Source organism: Oratosquilla oratoria, chromosome 34 (genome assembly GCF_046742065.1).
Source record: "Oratosquilla oratoria isolate Oo_2021 chromosome 34, ASM4674206v1, whole genome shotgun sequence".
In the NCBI taxonomy this organism is placed as follows: Eukaryota; Metazoa; Arthropoda; class Malacostraca; order Stomatopoda; family Squillidae; genus Oratosquilla; species Oratosquilla oratoria.
In genome coordinates, this window is record NC_134810.1 from 47055880 (window position 1) to 47077332 (window position 21453).

At 40.0% G+C, this 21453-nt stretch overlaps 1 protein-coding gene across 2 annotated transcripts; it reads right to left on the reverse strand.

The window, feature by feature from the left end:
* Positions 1-1499: 1499 nt before the first annotated feature.
* On the reverse strand, positions 1500-15584 carry LOC143018297 (27 kDa glycoprotein-like). 2 transcript variants are annotated; one of them, XM_076173643.1, is made up of 7 exons: positions 15093-15579; positions 12837-12899; positions 11220-11389; positions 4647-4768; positions 4394-4548; positions 4018-4171; positions 1500-3923 (listed from the first exon to the last, which is right to left on the reverse strand). In XM_076173643.1, the coding sequence occupies exons 3-7, from the start codon at positions 11382-11384 to the stop codon at positions 3707-3709; spliced, it is 813 nt and encodes a 270-aa protein (XP_076029758.1). In that variant the 5' UTR covers positions 11385-11389; positions 12837-12899; positions 15093-15579; the 3' UTR covers positions 1500-3706. The 2 variants fall into 2 exon arrangements, with proteins under 2 accessions (XP_076029758.1, XP_076029757.1); XM_076173642.1 differs by lacking the exon at positions 12837-12899 and having other exon boundaries at positions 15093-15584.
* Positions 15585-21453: the final 5869 nt, after the last annotated feature.

Sequence of the window (21453 nt, forward strand, 5' to 3'; positions counted from 1 at the left end):
CTTTAGAGGGGGTGCAGAGAAGTGTGATTGGGCGGTGCGATGATGGGATTGTTGGGTCTTTGTTCGGTTTTGGGATGGTGATTATTTTACCATGCTTCCAGATGTCGGGTATAGTGTTGTGTGAATAGCTGTAGTTTGCAATGTTTGTGAGTGCGTGTATACCTTGTGGTCCAATGTGTTTTAGGTGGATGTTGCTTATGTTATCAGGGCCACAGGCAGATGAGTGCTTGAGACTATGCATTATGAGTTTTGTCTGACTGTCTATGAAGGGTGTATAGTCTGAGTCTGTGGGAAAGTCTTTCTTACGTCGAATGGTGCGTCGGTCGTCAGGGTGAGATGTAAGATGGCTCGTCCTGGAGCTGCAACGTCTACGTCGTGGGACCACCCCCCAACCCCAAGAGTTGGGGGCCAAACAGCAGCATCTACCCCTGGCCATCAGCTCTACGCAGATGGCACCGATCCCCAAGGAGGAGCTACGCCTACCTGGGGGAGTACCACAATCTCTTAAATAGTTGTGAAACCTAGATGATTAGCAAAAACATGAGGAGGATAGAAGCGGCAGAGATGTAGTTCTGGAGGAAGATGAGGCGGACAACAAAAATAAGAAATGTGTTGTAAATGGTCAGAGGGATGACAATGGAAGGGAACCAAGGGACTGGAAGAGCCTTAAGTGAGGAATACCTTTTAACCTTCAAAGGTTAGTGCTATGTATAGCATCAATTCTCGAGAAAAACATGTCAAAACCATACGAGTGGTGCATCACCCTTCTAATAAAGGCTCTTCCAGAACTAATGGCATCAATAAAGAGGAGGTAGTTAAGGAGGTGCCAAGATAAGAGGGAGGGTAGAGGGGAGTGGAGTATGTAGGGGATGGAATGGGTGGGAGTGGTTTCTATGCCTTTGTTTTTTGGCTACCTCTTGTGTAAGGGGGAAGAAAGCCTTTGGTATATGTATGTAGTTACGATATGTGAGCGATGTGACGCAGGAGAATGGAGTGAAGAAATGTTCGGAAGAGGGAGTCATAGACTGAAGTACAGAGAGTACCATGAAGGGAATAGAAAGCACACTGAAGATGGTGGAGAAATGAGAAGAGTGGCATTCACTTAATGCCAATACCTAGCTACACTCAGCACTTTGGTAAGGCAAAGTAAGTACATTTACAAAATTATTGTGTATCGAAAGGCAAAGAAATGTCACAAGCAAGATATGGAATTTTTTTTATAAATAGGTAAATAAGAACGTCTTTGGGTTTCTCATGGGAAAAGTTTACACAAACCCCAAGACACTTGTTTTCACAAATTTTTATGGCTTTGTCATGAAAATTCTCTTTGCTATTTGCATACCAAGGTTGATTGATTCTGCAAATAAAATGTATTTTTCCTAGAAATTCAAATATTTTTTTAGGCATATTACATAAAAATAATATAGCCTCATATTCATTCTATGCATGACAATAAAATCATTAATTCTATTTTCAGCATAGGTAGGAATAAAATATCATTATTAAGCAAATAAATTCACAACTTTATTGAAGATGTAAATACAAATTGGTGCAATCTGCAGTGCTGTATATCGAGGTATTGCTGTATATGCTTTAAAAGAAACTTACATCTGCTATACAACATGGTCACTGGTAAAAAGTCTTACAGCAGCTATAAGTACATGGAATATGCAAGTATACCCAATCTTGGCTGCCATGATATATGACAAAATGGTGAACTTCTACAATGAAGAGATTAAAAGCACTTTAATGGTTTCTTTGGCCCTTCTAAAACATCCTAAAATAGAAAGACCAACGACTAGCCAATAATCAATTTCTTGCAAAGAAGACCTGCATTCTTATGGAAATCTGTCAGCCACCACTTTGGCCCATAAGTTACCTAATGAAGTCTGTGGAGTTCTCAATGACTATAAAGAAATGTTAAATTCTAGAAACAACAATGACAATATTTGTCACTTTTCCATTTCATGGCTGAATAACTTAAGGCATGAAAGTATTGGGTGTGTGCTTTGACTTGGCCAGTCCCCTTACACGGGTGGAAAGCTTACTTTATTATACAATCTCCATGACCGTCGCACAGAGGATTCGAACCACTGCTTATGGACCCAAGAGAGGCTCCACAACACCCGCCTTTGACCACTCGACCACAGACGATCTAGATCATCTGTGGTCGAGTGGTCAAAGGCGGGTGTTGTGGAGCCTCTCTTGGGTCCATAAGCAGTGGTTCGAATCCTCTGCGCGATGGTCATGGAGATTGTATGATTGATGTCGCTGTCCACTAGCGAATTATTCTCACACTTACTTTATTATGTATACAAAAGTCTTTGTTTGCTGTTAAGAAAAAATTAAGTGACTCAATGTTTAGCAATGATGAACAATTTCAACAGCAACAAATTATTCCAGATAAATTTGGTGCCAGTATATCTCTCAAGAACCAGTGTGTCTTTCCGCATCTCATACACAATGAACCTTCCCTTCATCAGGGTCACATTGAACCATGACTCTCCTGACGGACTACCCTTTGAGTATTTATGATGAACTGAGACAGGCAAACCTTGAATGTGGTGACGATGGACCGCAAACCTACCTTCCAGACCCCTCCCACCATCAATGGGATAAGACTGACTCGCAGCCTCTTGTACGGCAGCATATTTAGACCAAGACCCCATTGGCGACTACTCTTGAATAGGATAATGTTAGACCATAACCTAACCTTTTTCTAGAGGGGTGCGAGGGGGAAGTCACAATAAAAAGCTACCCCCCTATTCAAAGGGATCTTGGGGTGGGAGTATATTAGATGGGTTGCAGTTCATCACGACCTTATTCAATGTGTATGTGTGTGTGTGCGTAATTTACCAATGAAATTTGATGAAAAAATGTGCCCCAAATTTAAAATTTGCTGCCACAACATTAACTCGGTCTTTCTCGAGCTGAAGCTTACAGAAATTACCCATAGTTACCAGACCTGGGGTCACTGCTCATGAAAAATCCCAAGCTCAGTAAATCTATGAGAAAGAAGTGCTCCTCTTCAATAATGATGCCAAGAAATGAGCAGTTTAAATTAAGGATGTTCTCTGCATCTGCTCTACTCATGAGTGGACACGGTGAGCGTGAGTATTGAGTATGATGAAGTGGTAGAGGCAAACCAGCTTCAACTGTTGGGCCCTGCTGTGGACGAGTCGTGCCTTGCTGCACTGCAATTGACCTACATAGCGTAGTGGAATGGGGGGGGGTTCAACCCTTCATCCCTGAGGTGCTGAGACAGAAGAGGTGGGTGTGTACTGTCACTCAACCACCCCTTTTACAAGGGGTAGAGGGTCATAGGTATATATATATATATATATATATATATATATATATATATAAACGAGGAGCAATAAAATATCACAAATGACATAAATATCAATAAAGGATTCTATTTAAAATGCAAAATATAATACAATATATATATATATTAAAAATAATTTGAGTCAATGCTTCACTGAAATTTCATTGTCAGTTAAAAGGACTATGAAATCATGACCCGATGCTAAACGGTATCACTAAACAGATACGCAGTGCCTTCATGTTCTATGCTACTCATGGAAATGATCTGAAGTTGTCTAATTAAACCAATCACACCATGTTCAATAAAATTTCTGTTTAAGTCAACATGAGCATGGTACAAATGTATATATCACATAATATGATACAAATTTTGACCATATTACAAAATAATATTAAAAGCTGTCAATACTGCTGCCAAAAGAGTAAGAATGATAGGAAGGAGAGAAAGGGCACTGATATTGGTAGCACTGTTACTCTGCCAACAAGGGGTTGCCTTTAGCATCTGCATTATAAGAGAGTCCAGAATATTCTGGGGAGTAGAGTTCTTGCACTTGCTTGTCTGTTGCACAATGCAGTCACGCATTATGTTCACCTTCCTGAAGAAAAATAGAAAATGTGTAATGATAAACAGGAAGTTAAAAAAAAAAAAGGAATTTTTGCAGAAACTTAATCCATCTTCTCAGAACTTACTTGCAATTTTGTTCATTAATGGTGAAATCGTTGAGGTTAATCGAATCTAAATCTTTTGTAGAGTCCTTCAGTTCTGGAATATTTTCTTCAATACATTTTTTGATTGGCTCCATTTGGCTTTCAACACATTTTTGTCCTTCTTCTGCCATAAACACTTGAAGAGTACAATTTTTATTTTATTTTAATTAATTAGTTTATAACATTATAACAAATAAAAGAATAAATAAGAAAAAAAAAAGGGGATGCAGTCATTTAAAACTATACTACATCTATGGTACTGGTATAAAACAATAAAATACCTATTCTTGGTTCAAGAAAAAGAAGAAAAAAAAAATTATTCCATATCTCAAACATGCAATGATTCTTTAGCACTTACATGCAATTCTGTCTCCCCCCTCATGGCAAATAAAGTCCAATCCAGCTTCCAAAGCTTCACGAGTAATATTGAGGTCTTCTTTTTCCCTCTCATTTAGACAGACATCTAATTTATCCGCCACATCATCAATACAATTCTCTAAATGCCCTCTCTTGCTGAAAATGGTGTGGTACATGAAATAATTATACTGACAATATCCAATATCTTCAGTATTTTAGATTTGCTGAAATAGACAATTAGCACATATACTCACTTGCAATATTTCTTAAAGACGAGATCAAGATTTCCTCTGGGAATACTATGGTTGAGTTCGTGTTCCAGTTTGTCTACTTTGACTAGCTTCTGCACGCATGGAGGAAACTGACGTATTGAGTCCTGAAAATATAAAAAATTGCAGTTTACATAATGCAGGGCACCATATTAGTTGTCCATCAACTGTACATATTTTTCACACTTGTGTGTTAATTATATAAAAAAATACTAGCATAATTTTTTTTTTACCAATTCTAATAACCAAACTTTATGCCTTCATTTTTCTCATCTATATATATTTTTAATTTTGATACCCCAGGGGTCAAATCTTGACCTCAAAATTTGCTAAAGTGGGATTTTTTATTTTTCAACCTAGTTCTAAATGAATTTTTTCATGTAGACATTTCAGCTATTGGCTTGCAAAATAACTTAACATATTTTGATATTTGTATTTAATGTCCCTACTGCAGAAACAATATGGGAAACTCTTTCATATTTTGTTGATTCTAATGCAAAAATGGTTGGTTAGAGTAAAACATTCTGAGCTTCATATATATATATGTATATATATATATATATCTATATATATATATATATATATATATATATATATATATATATATATATATTTTTTTTTTTTTTTTATTATCATTATTTTGTCAGTCTTGTGGGCGGCAAGCCCAGGTTTGAATTGACGCCCCCTAAAAGTGCCAACCCTAGGCATATGCTGCCCCCTCCCCCCATGTGAGGGCCCTGGCTGTGGATGTTTTGTGTCTTGATGTACTGCTTCTGACCCAGGGTGATGGGCAAGATGCAGGGATGACCCGTCATCCATAAAGAGCCAAGATGACAGGGAGGGAGTGGCGGTGGGTGGGAATGGAATGGGCAGGGATAAAGTGAATGGGTGTACAATTATAAGAATATAAGAATGAAGGAGGTGCTAAGATGGGAGGGAGGGTGGAGGGGTGTGGAGTGTTTTCGGGGATGAAATGGGTGGGAATGTTTTTGTGCCTTTTCCTTTTTGGCTACTCCCCTGGTAAGGGGGAAAAAGGCCTTGGTATATGTATGTATGTATGTATGTAAGAATGAAGGAGGCTGCAAGAGACCATAAGGCCTACACTAGGCACCTCCGTATCCATCACCACCTGTCATCCCCCTGGTAAGAGGGAGAGAAACCCTTAGTGTATGTATTTACCTAGTTGTATTTTATGGAACAAGAGCTATGCTCATAGTGACCTGTTCTCGTATCTCTCCGCATCCAGTTTATTCTTAAAATCGTGTATAGTTTTGGCACTCACTGTTTCTCCATTTAGTTTGTTCCGGGCATCAATCACTCTATGTGGGAAGCTATTCTTTTTAAGGTCTCTTCTGTAACTGTCCTCCTTTAGCTTCTTTTCGTGTCCTCTTGTATGTATTTATTTACCTAGTTGTATTTTGCAGGAAGGGGAGCTATGCTCGTGGTGTCCCGCCATCATACCTTGCAGTGTCTAGTTTGCTTTTAAACTCATGAATGGTTTTTGCGCATACTATTTCATTGTTCAGTTTGTTCCAATTGTCCAAAACTCAATGTGGGACTGTTTTTCTTCATTTCTCTTCTATAGCTATGTTTTTTTCTTTCTTTCCATGTCCTCTTGTGTTCCTCTTGTCCCAGTTAAGTAAGTCCTCTCTATCAAGTATCTATGTGCCTTTCATGATTCTGTAGATGGTCAGTATGTGTGTATATATGAATATGTATATATATATATATAATATATATATATATGTATATATATATATATATATATATATATATATATATATATATATATATATAATATATATATATATATATATATATATATACACACACACACACACACACATACACATACACATATGCACAAATTTCACAAGTCACACTTGAATCACAAATATGCAGAGTCCACTAGGAAAAGGAAAAACACACGGAGTCCGAGCGCTTTCGTGATATATTCACATTATCAAGGAGTACAGAAAGATGAAAGAAAAGGAAAGGCATAAGGGGTGCTGGAGGGCCTCGGGCCAGCACCCTAAGGTTTGGGTCTTTTAATGTGCGTGGATGTGGTACAGATGAGAGTAAAAGGGAAGAGATAGGTAGTATGTTTGTGAGAAGAAAGATGGATGTGTTGGCTTTGAGTGAAACTAAGTTGAAAGGGAAGGGTGAGTGTAAGTTTGGGAGTGTAAGTGGGAGGTTATCAGGAGTGAAGAGAGGGCGAGGGAGGGAAGGGGTGGCTATTCTAGTAAGTGAGGAGATAGGTAAACGTGTAGTGGAGTGGAAGGAGGTTTCCTCAAGGATAATGTGGATGAAGGTGAAACTGGGAAAGGAGATGTGGGTCTTTGTAAGTGCATATGGGCCTGGCAGTGAGAAGAGCATGGAAGAAAGGGAGGCCTTTTGGATAGATTTAAATGAGTGCATAGAGGGTTTAGGAAGAAATGTTAATGTAATAGTACTGGGAGACCTTAATGCTAGGGTGGGAAATGGTCCAATCGATGGAGTGGTTGGGAAGTGTGGAGTTCCAGGAAAGAATCGTAGTGGAGAGTTGATGGTGGAAATGTGTCTAGAAAGAGAGTTGATGATAGCAAATACAGTGTTTCGGAAGAAAGTCAAGCATAAGTACACATGGGAGAGGGTGGTGGAGGGAAGGGTGGTAGATAGAGCGCTAATGGATTATGTAGTGGTAAATAGGATTATGATAGGAAGAGTTAAGGATGTACATGTGCTAAGGGGAGAGGGTGGGGGAATATCAGATCATTTTTTGGTGGAAGGTAAGCTGAGAGTGGAGGATAGATGGAGAAGGAGGAAAGGGACAAAAGGTAGGGAGGTTCTTAGAGTGAACTCCTTGAATGAAAAGGAAAAGGAGAAGGAGTACGAAAAGAAGCTGAAGGAGGAGTGGGAGGGAGTAAAGGATAGAGCAGAGATGGGTGTGGAGGAGGAATGGGGATGGTTCAAGGAGGGAGTCCTAAAGTGTGCAAGGATGGTGTGTGGAACAAGAAGGACAGGGGGAAATAGAAGAAAGGGTAGTGAATGGTGGGATGAGGAAACAAAGGAGGTTGTAGAAGAGAAGAAGCGAGCATTCACAGATTGGTTACAAAAGAGGACAGGGGAGTCATATGAGACGTACAAAGAAAAGAAAAGTAAAGCAAAAGGTAAAGGAGGCAAAGAGGAGAGCAGATGTGAAATGGGGTAGGAGTATGACAGAAAATTTTGAAAGTAATAAAAAGATGTTTTGGAAAGAAATTAAGAGAGGAAGAGGAGGCGAATCAAGTAGGGAAGAAAAGGTAAAAGGTACAGATGGAGAGATGATAATGGAAGAGATGGCAGTGAGGGGAAGATGGGCAGAATATTTTAGGGAGTTGCTGAATGTGAAGGAGGATAGGGAAGGAAAGATAGCTGAAGTGGGAAATGCGAAGAAAATGAGAGTGATGAGTGAGGAGAATGGAGGAGAAATAAGGAAGGATGAGGTGAAGGCAGTTGTAAAGATGATGAAAGCAGGTAAGGCACCTGGTCTGGATGGATGCCATGTAGAATGTCTGAAAAAGGGAGGTTCAGTGATGGTGGACTGGTTGGTGAGGTTATTTAATGTTTGTTGGAGAGAGGGTAGAGTACTGGAGGACTGGAGTAGTGCCTGTATAGTTCCTCTTTACAAGGGGAAAGGGGACAAGTGTGAATGTAGTAATTTCAGAGGGATTAGCCTGTTGAGTGTAGTAGGGAAGGCTTATGGGAGGATCTTAATTGAGAGGATTAGGAGAGGAACAGAAGGAGTAATTGGTGAGGAACAGTGTGGATTTAGGACGGGTAGAGGTTGTGTAGATCAGATCTTTGTGGTAAGACAGATATGTGAGAAAGCTATAGGAAAGGGGAAGGATGTTTTTTGGGCTTTTATGGATCTGGAAAAGGCTTATGATAGGGTAGACAGAAAGGCACTGTGGGAGGTATTGCAGATATATGGGATAGGAGGAAAGCTTTTGGGAGCTGTCAAGAGTTTTTATGAGAGTAGTAGAGCATGTGTTAGGATTAGAAATGGAGAGAGTGAGTGGTTTGAAGTAAAGGTGGGACTTCGTCAAGGATGCGTTATGTTGCCCTGGCTGTTCAACTTATACATGGATGGGGTGGTGCGAGAGGTGAATGCTAGGGTAGTGAGTCAGGGATTGGAGATGGTTAAAGAAAATGGAGAAAAGTGGGAGGTGAGCCAGCTGTTGTTTGCGGACGACAGTGCGCTTGTGGCAGGGTCAGGGGAGGGATTGAGGAAGCTGGTGGCAGAGTTTGGGAGAGTATGTGATAGAAGAAAGCTAAAGATAAATGTGGGTAAAAGTAAGGTGATGAGATGTACAAGGGGTGAAAGTGGCAGTAGACTGGAAGTGAACATTAAGGGAGAGCGACTGGAGGAAGTGGATAGTTTTAGATACTTGGGTGCAAGTGTAGCAGGAAAAGGTGGAGTGAAGGTGGAGGTAGAATGTAGATTGAGAGAAGCGAGTAAATGCCTTGGTGGTTTAAAGAGTGTAATGAGAAATAGACATTTGGGAATGGATGCGAAGAGGAGACTGTATGAAGGAGTGATTGTGCCAACAGCACTGTATGGGGCAGAAACGTGGAACATAAGAGAAGAAGAGAGAAGGAGTTTGAATGTGTTTGAGATGAGGTGTCTGAGAAGTATGGTGGGGGTTACTAGGCTGGATAGAGTGAGAAATGAGGAGAACAGGGGTGAAAAAGGATTTGGGAGATAGGGTTGATGAAAGAATATTAGGATGGTTTGGACACATGGAAAGAATGAGTGAAGAAAGACTAGTAAAAGAGGTATGGAAGGCAGATGTGGAGGGAGTGAACATGAGGGGACGTCCTAGGATGAGGTGGATGGATGGGGTGAAGGGGGCTTTGGGGAAGAGGGTAATGTCTGTTGAGGAAGGAAGGGAGAGGACGGAAGACAGAGGTGAGTGGAGAATGGTTGTATATGGATGATGTTGTGACTGCATGAGGAGGAATGGGCGGGGTGGGGGGGTGGGGGGTGAGGTAGTATGTGTGAGTAAATTTTGACGCAGCCCGAAGGGATTTCTCCCCGTCCTCGCCTTATATCAAAGGGGACGGAGAGGGGGGTCGCCGATTATTAAATGAAGCGGCCTTGCTGTGGATGTACTGACCCCAGGAGGTGCTCAGATGAGGTGGGCAGGGGTGTTGGAGGGGATGGGATGAGAAATGGGTGAGTTTTTATGCCCTTTTTGGCTACCTCCCTTGGAAGGGGGAAAAAGCCTTGGTATATGTATGTATGTACAGAAAGATGAGAACAAAAAATGGAGATACATAGTATAAATAGGACAAGAGCTGTTCTGAGCAACATCTACATGGAATTTTTTGAGACCAAGCTTTTAGCAAACATACTTCCCAAGAAGGTCAAATGGTTTCGGTATGTCGACGACATTCTCTGTATTTGGCCTAACAATGAAAATGTTGATACCTTTGTTACTAAATTAAATCAATTGGTCCCTTCAATAAAATTCACTATAGAAATTGAGAAAGACTCATGCATTTCTTTCTTAGATTGTAACATTCACAGATGCAATAAGAAATTTAAATATAGTATTCACCGAAAACCAACCAATGTCAACGCGTATATACATTACTATTCAGCCCACCATAATAGAATTAAACAGTCAGCATTTTCTTCCATGTTCCTTCGTGGCCTGCGCATCTGCAGCCCAGAATTTGTGGATGACGAAATGAACAAAATTTATGACATCGGATCACAGTTGAGATATCCCAAATTCTTTTTGAACAAATGTTTCAAAAAAGCAAAAAGGACATTCTATAAAGGGGAACAAAACAAAAGTTTGAGAAAAAGAATTTACTTGTACTTCGTTTTAATGAAAATCTTATAGAGATTCCTAATATTCTTAAAAATTTCAATGTAAATGTAGCCTTCAAGAACAACACAACTCTAAAAAATCTTCTCATAAAGAATTCCCCTGACAATTCTACAGGCTGTGTATATAAAATACCTTGTAGTAAATGTGACAAATATTATGTAGGTCAAACAGGAAAAGAATTAGAGGTTAGGATTAAACAGCATAAAAAAGGGCCAAGAATCTAGTGCACTTTTTAAACATGTTTGTGAATCTGACCATCCTATTGACTGGAAAAATGCTTCAAAAATTATACAATGTAAGAATATAACAGAAAGAAATATCACAGAATCAGGAATTATCAAATGCAATTATGACCAACTCATTAATAATATGATAGGATTATATAAATTAGATCCATATATTGTCAGTAATATAAATAGTACATATTTTAAAAGTTAATGAAATAATGATATGTTTCCATGACCTCACTGAGTGACCCAACCTGAGCTTTCAGGCTTCGGAGAGGAGGGTAAATGTCTCTCTTGTCCTATTTATACTCTGTATCTCCATTTTTTGTTCTCATCTTTCTGTACTCCTTGATAATGTGAATATATCATGAAAGCGCTCGGACTCCGTGTGTTTTTCCTTTTCCTAGTGGACTCTGCATACATACACATATGTATAGGTCTATGCTATTCAAGATATATTTAAATCATACCTCAATCTCTGCCATTGCCTTTGCTCCAGCTGTGTTCCTACACCGATCTTTCCATTCCCTGATCTGCATTTCTGGTTCCTTAAGGTTTACTTTAATACCGTCAAGTCCTTTCTTAATATCTGTTACAGATGCTGAATCAAAGGTCATATCCATCTGCTGCCCCATTACACCTGCAAGTCATTAAATAAGAATCAACTATTGGAAGCCTGGAAGAATTAAATCGATGTATATATGAAGAATGAAAAAATGTCAGAGTATTAAGTTAACATACATTCAAATACACCCACATACAATCCTAATTTGCTGATGCATAAGCTTTTTTTTCTATCACCTTGTATCTAATGCAGCCATATTACTGAACAAGTGGTTGGTTACAGAATGCAAAAAAGGTCAATAGTCCACAGATAAGGGGGTCTTGGGTGACCTGCATTTTTAAGGAGTCCACTGAACAATGACAATATTATGTTAGCAGTGGTACCTTCACCTTCATTCACCAAGAAGCTAAGGTGTCAGCACTTGTGTTTCTTTGTAAACAAAATGTGCTCAATCGGTACCACCAAGGCTTTGTAAATAAAATATGTTTTGATTAATATCACTTGGTATTAATGCTAACATGACAATATACACATCATTAACACAGCAATGCACAAAATAATTTTTTTCCTTACAAAACCCTTTTTCAACAAGTGTATGAATTATGAAATAACATACAGTTCAACCTTGAATAACAAACACCCCATTCAATGAATAGATCAGTTAACAAACAAGTTTTGAGAAGAATTTTTGTCTCCATTACTGAATGACACTTTGGGGTACAAGCAATTCCACCAGCTTAACAGTACTTTGGTGTGTTTTCCATAATTATTCAATTTAGTAAATGTTTCAGTTTAAGAATGGAGTCACAGAATGGAATAAGTTCATTATCTGAGGTTCCACTGTATTTTCTTCAAAATCTCATTGTAAAATACAGGTGTATCTTAATCAGAAGCATGTCTTAAATGCCAGCAAATACCATATACACAAAATTCCCTTTCCCAACACAGAATAAGCCAAGCCACCAAATCAAACTGCCTTAGATGCAACTACCACACAGAGGACACGGAGTCTCATCTTACAAAGACCCACACAAACAATTCCACAACAACAACACTTCTTTCCTGAGTGACTTATGGGCCTATCAAATGGCCATAGCTGGTACCTGGGAGCTGTGGGTCTACTGCAAGAGAGACCTGTGATGACAGATAGATTGACCCCTTTCCCCCTTATAAGGTGGGTGGCCAGGTCAAAGCATACACCCACTTTATACATAATTAATTTAAAAGCCCTTCCTTCTCAGCGTCTTGTGGGTGACGGGTCGTACCCGTTTCCCATCCCACTGCTCTTGTTAAGGACAATGCAGTAAGATACATTTCCACAGCAGTGTGTACAAACTTATAATATGAACCATACTTGACGGGAGACGGGACTGCTCGGACAGACAGTCTAGGGAACGACAACAACAACAACAACCAAACTTGACTACATCCATAGTATGGTAACCATAAATCACGAAGACAAGACATCCTACAAAGAACCCAAAATAAATCATTATGAATAACAACTGACTGCATAACTCACCATAGGCAAAAGTGTCAAAGTAGAGATGACCCACCAGACACAGCTTTGTCAAGAGTCATGACACTAGGATTCATAAGTATAGGAGAATGAACAGATTAGGTTAAGAAAGCTGATGGCTAACATGTTAATAGCAATGCTAAATGTTATCTTCTGTGCATGTGTGATTAATTTTTCTTTATTACTTTCTTTATGCCAATGTATTCATAGAAACAGTCCTACACTAATACAATAGAGTATCTTTCCATGGAGATTTGTGGGAGGGCCCAATTACCACTGCTGTCCACTATAAGACTGGGTTTCCATTTAGCAAAATTCAAGGTAGCAATTATTCATTCTTATTAATCCCACTGGACTTGTTTGTGCTACACCAGTGTAAGACCTTTTTGTCACCAGCTTACAGTAGTGGGAGGAGGAAAGCACTGGTAGTCAGGTCTTCTTATGTATAACGGTGGTGGAAATACAAAATCAACAGAGACCGTGTGCCTTGTCCAGACCCCAAATGTCAGCCTCTTGAGGCTGCACCTCCATGTGAAAGTAAGGATGCTGACAGATTTTGCAAGTGGGTTGCACGGGCAGACCTTTCTCTGCCATCCATGATACAGGATCACCACTTGCAGTTACCTTTTGTTGGTCCCAAACCAATGGTATAATTTCATATATAACTAACCAAAGACCTCCCCGCAGTTCTTACAAACATGCCTGATTGAGCAACAAAAACCCCAACAATGACTTTGACATCTTATGTACAAAATAAACTATGTTTCCTTAATTACAGTATATAGGGAAGGAGATATGCTCAAGGATCTTACTTGGTTAATCTCACATGCTTTGACCACTGCCAGCCTCTTTGCACATACTAACACAAACCTACCGTAAATGGCTGTTATAATGTACCATTGTTATTCAAATTGTGGCCTGTTAACTGTTACTTAGCAAATGTCCTATCATGTTTAGACTTAAATTCATTTATGGGGGCCTTGTAGCTACTTTCTGGCAAAAAGGCAAGGTAGGGGGTAATAAATAATGGTCACTGAGTTACATGGCACTTGTTCACCTCTTCCCAAAGAGTCAATTCTGAACAATTTGTGAAGATATCAATTTCATGATAATATATAACAAATTACCAATCTGGTTTATACCCTAACCTAACCCTCTGTTCCAGAAGAACATGACATCCTTCTTCATGTCATACGCATTTTTGTTTTGAATCCAACTTTCCCAGATGTGGCAGTGATACTGATCCGGGGGCACAGACAAATAAAAGCCAGTTTCACTAACTGGAAATCAACAGCAGCTGCTAACAGTTCCACGATCCTCCCACAAGTTTCTCTTGAAAGAAATGTTGGACTGTGGTCTATGTATCACATTTATCACTAGCTTATAGCAGCAGTCGTAGGAAGGGTGCAGTCACCAACTGCAAGCTTTTCTAATGATGCAAGAGGATCTTGGGCCAAGTCCAGAGACCAAGTGTCAGCCCCACAGGGCTGCACCTCCAAATAGAGGTGAGTGTTGATGGGTTTTCAAGACAGGTGGCGGGGAGATGATTAGGTAAATGTTCAGGGTGACAAGTTATTTTCCAAAATATTTGCATTTTCCAAATTTGATGACAAAATAAGGGGAAGGGGGATCTTTTTCATAAAAATTTTGTTGTCAATTAATTGATTTTGCTATATTTAGTACTGCAGGGATGGAGGAGACCTCCAGGATTCTTGTATTCATCTGAACAAATACCAATGCTTCCCTCTGAAATCCATTTCGTAAGACCACCACTTGTAGGCGCCTGTCCTAGGTCTTAGGGTAGGGGAGGGGGTGGGGGATCTGGCTGCAAAACTGAGGTTGGGGGAGAGGGGGCTAGTTAGAGGTGGTGTGCCAGCAAGGTTAGCAAGAAGACCCAAGGATACAAACCCCAGCTTGGGGGTCATGGGAATAAGCTAAGAAAGGTTAGGTTATGCTTGATAAAGTCAGATTACCATTGGGTTACTGGGTTGGGTAGAATGAACATTGGTTGGATATTTATAAGAGTTTAACAAATTAAATATCTCCATTAGTATATATAATATAGTTGGGAAATGGTTTGAATATTTTCTATACTTCAAATGCACTCTCACTGCAATGCATATATGAAACTACTATATAATCCTAGCAAATGTAACTCACATAATCACAGAGAAATACACATGAAAATGGCCGAATTTAAAGCCTAACATCAAACAACACAATTTATCATCATGCTTAAAGTTGCAGAGCTGGACTTACTCAGAGCAAAACATACACAAACGATGGCAGCAGATATTCTTTCAATTCTTCGGAAAATCACAGCGTGTGTCATTGTACTGGCCTGGAATTAAGGCTGATTATTTTTTTTTTACGCTATAGTACTTCCACTCTCGACCCAGTTTTTCTCTTCTTTTCAATACGCAACTCACACTCTGGTTTCAACCCGGTACTACAGCTCCCGTTACCGCTCCGCCTCCTACTACGTCGCCTACATCAGTGCAACCGAGACACGACGAGAATAAATATAATAGCCTGACGGCACCTAGATTTAAGGAAACATGTCATCTAATATGGATGTGGTTACTAGGGAAAGTAGGGATGAAATGAATGAAAAGTCTAACAGCAGCCAGAATTAACGGAAGGTTTCCTCCCGGCTTCTCTCAGGTGAATAAAATCGCTTCGCGATAGCCATTGGAATGTTAACCAGTAGAACAAAGCAGAATGGCTCTAACTTCGACAGGGCTCCGCTCGGATGCATGAAATCGCTTGGCAGTAGCCAAAAATGCTGGACAAATTCCTTCGGGTTCGTGGATTCACTTGGCATCATTTCCTAGATTACCTCTATTACTCTATTGAGGTAAAACCTTCGCGAGGCGAGCCATGTGACCCAAGTGTCTCAATTGGCTCTTGGCGACGAGACCAGATTTGTCTCATATTGTCACGGAGGAGTACATCCTGGTTTCACATTCCATCGTGTCCCAACTACTCAGACTATGCGGCATCGAACACATTAATTAAGAGATTTCAGACTTGGTGAGAGGTACTCCATTTAAAATATCTTTCTTGATTATTTCCCACCTTCTTACAGGGATAGGAATCAGTCTTTTAGAAGGTTATTTGCATTTTACTTTACTTAAGTTCATTGTTCAGCGCTACCAATCTCAGAGGAATTGATCATTTTGGGAGGTGTCGTACAAAACTACGTCATGTCGTTTACGTGCAGTTGCACTACCCTTGCCACCACCCGTTCTGAGTTACCCTTTCAACTCGGCTCCACTTATTTCACAACGTTATTTTCTATCTTATTTAAGTACCTATATACGTATATTAATAGGCTACACTAATATATATATATATATATATATATATATATATATATATATATATATATATATAACAGTCAATATGTATATATATATATATATATATATATATATATATATTTATATATATTCTATATATATATATAACAATATATATATATATATATATATATATATATATATATATATATATATATACATTTTTATCAACCACAGTGCATTTTAATTCTAAGCCATCAACATCGGAAATACCGTGGAGGCGCAAGTAGAAATTGAAACGTAGAACGCCCAAGGACTCGAACCAAGGCCAGTACGTGACAAGTGCTAGCAGTGACTTGACCACTAAATATTTCAGCTTAACCGCGAAGCTATGAGTGTTGTTAATTCTTCGTAAAATCTAAGTACGGACGGCAGTTAGCAGTCGACTTAATTCCTCGGGAGTAGATTGATTCATTTCCAGATTGAAGAATTTTAGTCAACCGATAGCCTAGTGGTCATACCGTCGGCTTAATAATTACGCGAGCCTTGGTTCGAATCCTGGGACAACTGTCAGAAATATATATATATATATATATATATATATATATATATATATATATATATATATATATATATATATATAATATATATATATATGAAGACGTGGGTAGAGGATAAGTCGGCAGAGATGCACAGGAACAATTCATTGCTTAATATTCGACCAATGAGGTAATCTTCAGAAACCTATAAAAACATACACATACACACGCGCGCGCGTGAGTATAATTTATACATATTGTGGGGTCTTCGGGGGAGGTATCCCGGGGCCTCGCTGGGCGGCTCACTGTGTGGGCAATTGGATCACCCTTTTTCATCAAGTAAAGCATTAAGGGGTTGGTTACTGTTAGGAAGAGTCTCCTCACACGTCCTTCCCTCCTCACCTCCTCCCTTCCTCGCCTCTTCTCTGCCCGTCCCCTGACCTTACTGTTCCGCAACACACGCGTGTGGTGTCTCTAACTCCCCCACATGTGCGTCTACGCGACATTTTGATTTATAGTATCGTCGCTGCAGAAATGGGGTGGACAAGGAGTTTATATGTTGCGTAGAAACAGCTGGCCCTCGGTCTTATATTACTGTTGTGTAGATCAAGTCTGTATTACGCCTGAACTACAGGCATTTGTATCCTCATGAAAGCGCAACCTTGGCCCTGCCGAGCCATGTTCCCGCGAGGCTGGGTCCTTCGCTACTTTTGAATACGTCGGCTGTGTATATAAGGAGCCATTTTTTTTCTTTCAAGGACAGTTCTCTTCAGCACTTGTAACTCAGCGGTGCGAGTTCCAAGGCCCACGCGGTCAACCTTGCGGTCGGGTTTCATCGGAGCCTGACCGCCCGACCTAGCCTAGGTCGACATTCGCACTAACCAGATTAAAACCAACAAACCCACTTGAGCTTCATTTACTCCCTTGGCACCATAGTCCAAGTAACGTTCACGTAATGTTACATACACACGCTTGAGCCACCCGGCTGCGTGACTCAACAAAGCCTCCTTGAGGAACACAGGTGCAGTACCAGCATCGGCCAGCGATGACTAACCTGCACTTCGGCCAGCCACGTGGTGATAAATACTGAATTCGTTGAGGAATACATATCCTCTGTCATCGTGAGTCCGGTATGAGAAAGTTTTGCGTCCGACTTCCCAGGCATCGAAATTGATGTGACGCCAATTAGGAGTACGGGTCACGACCTGCCCGTTTATATAAAGGCTGGACGAATGCTGAAAACTCAGATCACTCGTAGCATCATACTGTGAGCCTGGATCGCTGCCCCGTTGCTTTCTCATCTCCTCCCCCTTCCCCCGTAAGCAGATCAAGTTGGAACATGATACATACACACAATCGTCACCTCCCTTGCCGTCTCTTCCTCCCTCCCCTTTCTCGCACTTAAAGCGAACTATCATTATTTGACACCCATAATTAATTTCTAAATAAACAAACAAATTCTCTGCATCAGAGTTTGCCTTCAACTAGCCTCACATTTGGGGCCCCGGGGCTGAATTTATGAAAAATCTTGACCCCTAAGTCTGGACATAAATCTTCAAAATGGCGCATATTTCACCTAAATCTCTATGTCGATGACCTAAATGCTTATGTCTAGACTTAAGGGTTAGGATCTTTTATAAATTCGGGCCTCCGATCCATAGCTCTGCCACCGCTGCCTGTCGCTCGATTGCCGCCACTTGATCTGCCAGATCGTCTGCCACGGCTGCCTGCCACCCGACTACCACCAGATCGACTGCCGCCACTTGTCTGCCACTCGCCTACCACAGGTGTCTGCCAGTGGTGGATCCAGAATATATATATATATATATATATATATATATATATATATATATATATATATATATCAGACAATTTCCTTGACAGTAGCGCACAGGATTCGAACCTGCTGAATCTGGACGTCAACTTCCAAGACACACTCGCCTTACACCGCTCGACCACTTGACGGTATAAAACCACGAGAACTCATAGTCAAACTGACTATCGAGATTGGGGAGGGCGCTCACTGCACCCCATTAACACCCATTCATATATACATACATACATATATATATATATATATATATATATATATATATATATATATCACAAGACGAAAATGTAGTAGCACATTAAGTAAAAAAAAAAAAATAACCCACTGTCGGAGAAACAAAGCAAAAGAAACAGACGAACTGTATATTTCGACCACTACTGTGGTCCTCTTCAGCAGATAGGTACAAGGTAAGATGTACAAGAATATATACAGTGAGAGAGATACAAAGTGGGAACAAGGGGAGGTGGCTCAAGTCACATGTCCGAGGTGGGGTGGACTTGGTAATGGTAACCATTTATTCACAGCATAAGTTGTAATATGTCAATACAGATGAAGTATTAAATTTCTTGGAAACCAAACTTCATCCATACCAAAACCAATTTCCTTTGCCTATTCCTAAAATCTTAAAATTAATCAAACTATGTATCACAACTAATGTTTTTTCCTTCAAAGATAATTTTTTCAGGCAAAAGTTTGGATGTAGTATGGGCTCCAATCTCTCCCCAGTACTATCTAATCTTTATATGGAATATTTCGAAACCGTGTTGCTACCGGACATAAAGCCACCCGACATGATCTGGTTTAGATACGTTGATGACATTTTTAGGTTTTGGGACGATAGTTGGGGACCATTTAATGACTTTCACTTCAAACTAAATAATTTTTCACTTAGTATGAAATTTAAAGTTGAATGGGAAGAAGATAACAGCATTCCCTTTCTGGATATATTAGTGATCAAAAGTCATGGACATTTGGATTTCACAGTATATAGAAAGCCCACGCATGCTGGTAGCTATTTACATTTCTTTAGTTACCATCCAGAAAGGGTCAAACTAAGTGTTGCATCGGGCCTCTATTTAAGAGCATTAAGAATTTGTAGCGTTCAATTTTTAAATAAAGAATTAGAAGCAATAGACTTACAACTGAGCAAATTAGGTTATCCAAATTGGTTGTTGACAAAAGCTCTTAGCAAGGCAAAAATCAGCCATTATAAGAATTCTTCCCAAACAAAGAACCAGCACAATTGGGACAATAAATATATAAAGACCCCATACAACCAATTATTGGATGAAGCTTCTAAAATGTTACCACAAGATAAAATTAGATTGGTCTTCAACTATCCTAATAAAAAGAATTCATAAAGTAGTAAACATACATCATAGACCCAAATCAGATAACAACCCTGGAGTATATAAACTACCTTGTAAAGATTGTAATGAGGTTTACTGGGGTCAAACTGGCAGGGACATTAATACCAGAGTAAAAGAGCACAAAAACTAATAGGTATGCACAAAACAACTCCGCGATCTTCCTCCATACATCAACAAAGGATCACCGCATAAATTGGAACAAACCAGAATAATTTATAAATTCAATTGTAGGTTTAGGAGAAAGATAGTCGAATCTTTCCTCATCAAATACTTGCCAAATTTCAACACTTCAAAAGGGCAATGGTCACCTGATTGTATTACAACTTATGCTGTGAATAAATTGTTACCATTACCAAGTCCACCCCACCTCGGACATGTGACTTGAGCCACCTCCCCTTGTTCCCACTTTGTACCTCCCTCACTGTATATATTCTTGTACATCTTACCTTGTACCTATCTGCTGAAGAGGACCACAGTAGTGGTCGAAATATACAGTTCGTCTGTTTCTTTTGCTTTGTTTCTCCGACAGTGGGTTATTTAAAACACACACACACACACACACACACACACACACATATATATATATATTGTGGGGGGGCTGAACTATATGAGTGAGTGGGAAGCGACCCGAATCAGCTGGGGGATTTGAAATGTGAACTATTTTAGAAGCATTTTGAAGCTATTTGCAAAGGTATATTGAGGAAATGGTCAATGTATTAGATTGCAATGGTAAAAAACTTTTTAAACACGTACATACATGGCTCTTCCTGAAAAGTAGAATACAAGTATGGCAAAAAATAAAACTGCCACTTCAAGTTTTTCCATCCCTCTTTCCCAGCGTTGCGCTACAGCATCGTACGAGATCACCTCGACCAATCAGCATTCATTGCCATCGTGACGCCATCGTACGATGCTCTATCTAACTGAAACCGACGAAAGCCAATTGCGCTCCAACACCACCATGACGCTGTCATATGAATACTTACAGGTCCGGTTCGGCCTTCGGACAGTGTCAATTAAATCCGAAATACGTTAGATATATATTGAAAGGAGGGTCCGCCGCCACTCAACTGCCAGATAGGTGGAGAGACGAGGTAGAGAAGTTTACAGAAGTGACGTGGCAGTGGTTGGCACAGTCGTGTGTGTCATGGAATGCTATGAAAGAGGCTTTTGTTCAGCAGTGAACTCAGGATGGCTGAATGATATATATATATATATATATATATATATATATATATATATGTGTGTGTGTGTGTGTGTGTGTGTGTGTGTGTGTGTGTGTGTGTGTGTGTTTGTGAGTGTGTATACATATATATACCTAGACTTTTTCCCCCTTACAAGGGAGGTAGCCAAAAAGAAAAAGGCATAAAATCATTCCCACCCATTCCATCCCTGAATACACTCCACACCCCTCCACCCTCCCTCTTATCTTAGCACCTCCTGGATGACGGGTCATCCCTGCACCTTGTCCACTGCCCTGGGTCACAAGCAGTGTCGCAAGACACAGCACATCCACAGCAAGGCCGCTTCATTAAATCGGCGACCTCCCCTCTCCGTCCCCCCATGCATAAAAGGAGA

Excerpts from the sequence above, each read along its gene's own strand:
- LOC143018297 (XM_076173642.1), bottom strand. The coding sequence starts at position 15,165 with ATGACACACGCTGTGATTTTCCGAAGAATTGAAAGAATATCTGCTGCC. Across the intron at positions 11,390-15,092 it reads TTGTGTATGTTTTGCTCTGA|GTGTAATGGGGCAGCAGATG; the intron begins GTAAGTCCAGCT and ends AATGACTTGCAG. Across the intron at positions 4,549-4,646 it reads GTCTTTAAGAAATATTGCAA|CAAGAGAGGGCATTTAGAGA; the intron begins GTGAGTATATGT and ends CACCATTTTCAG.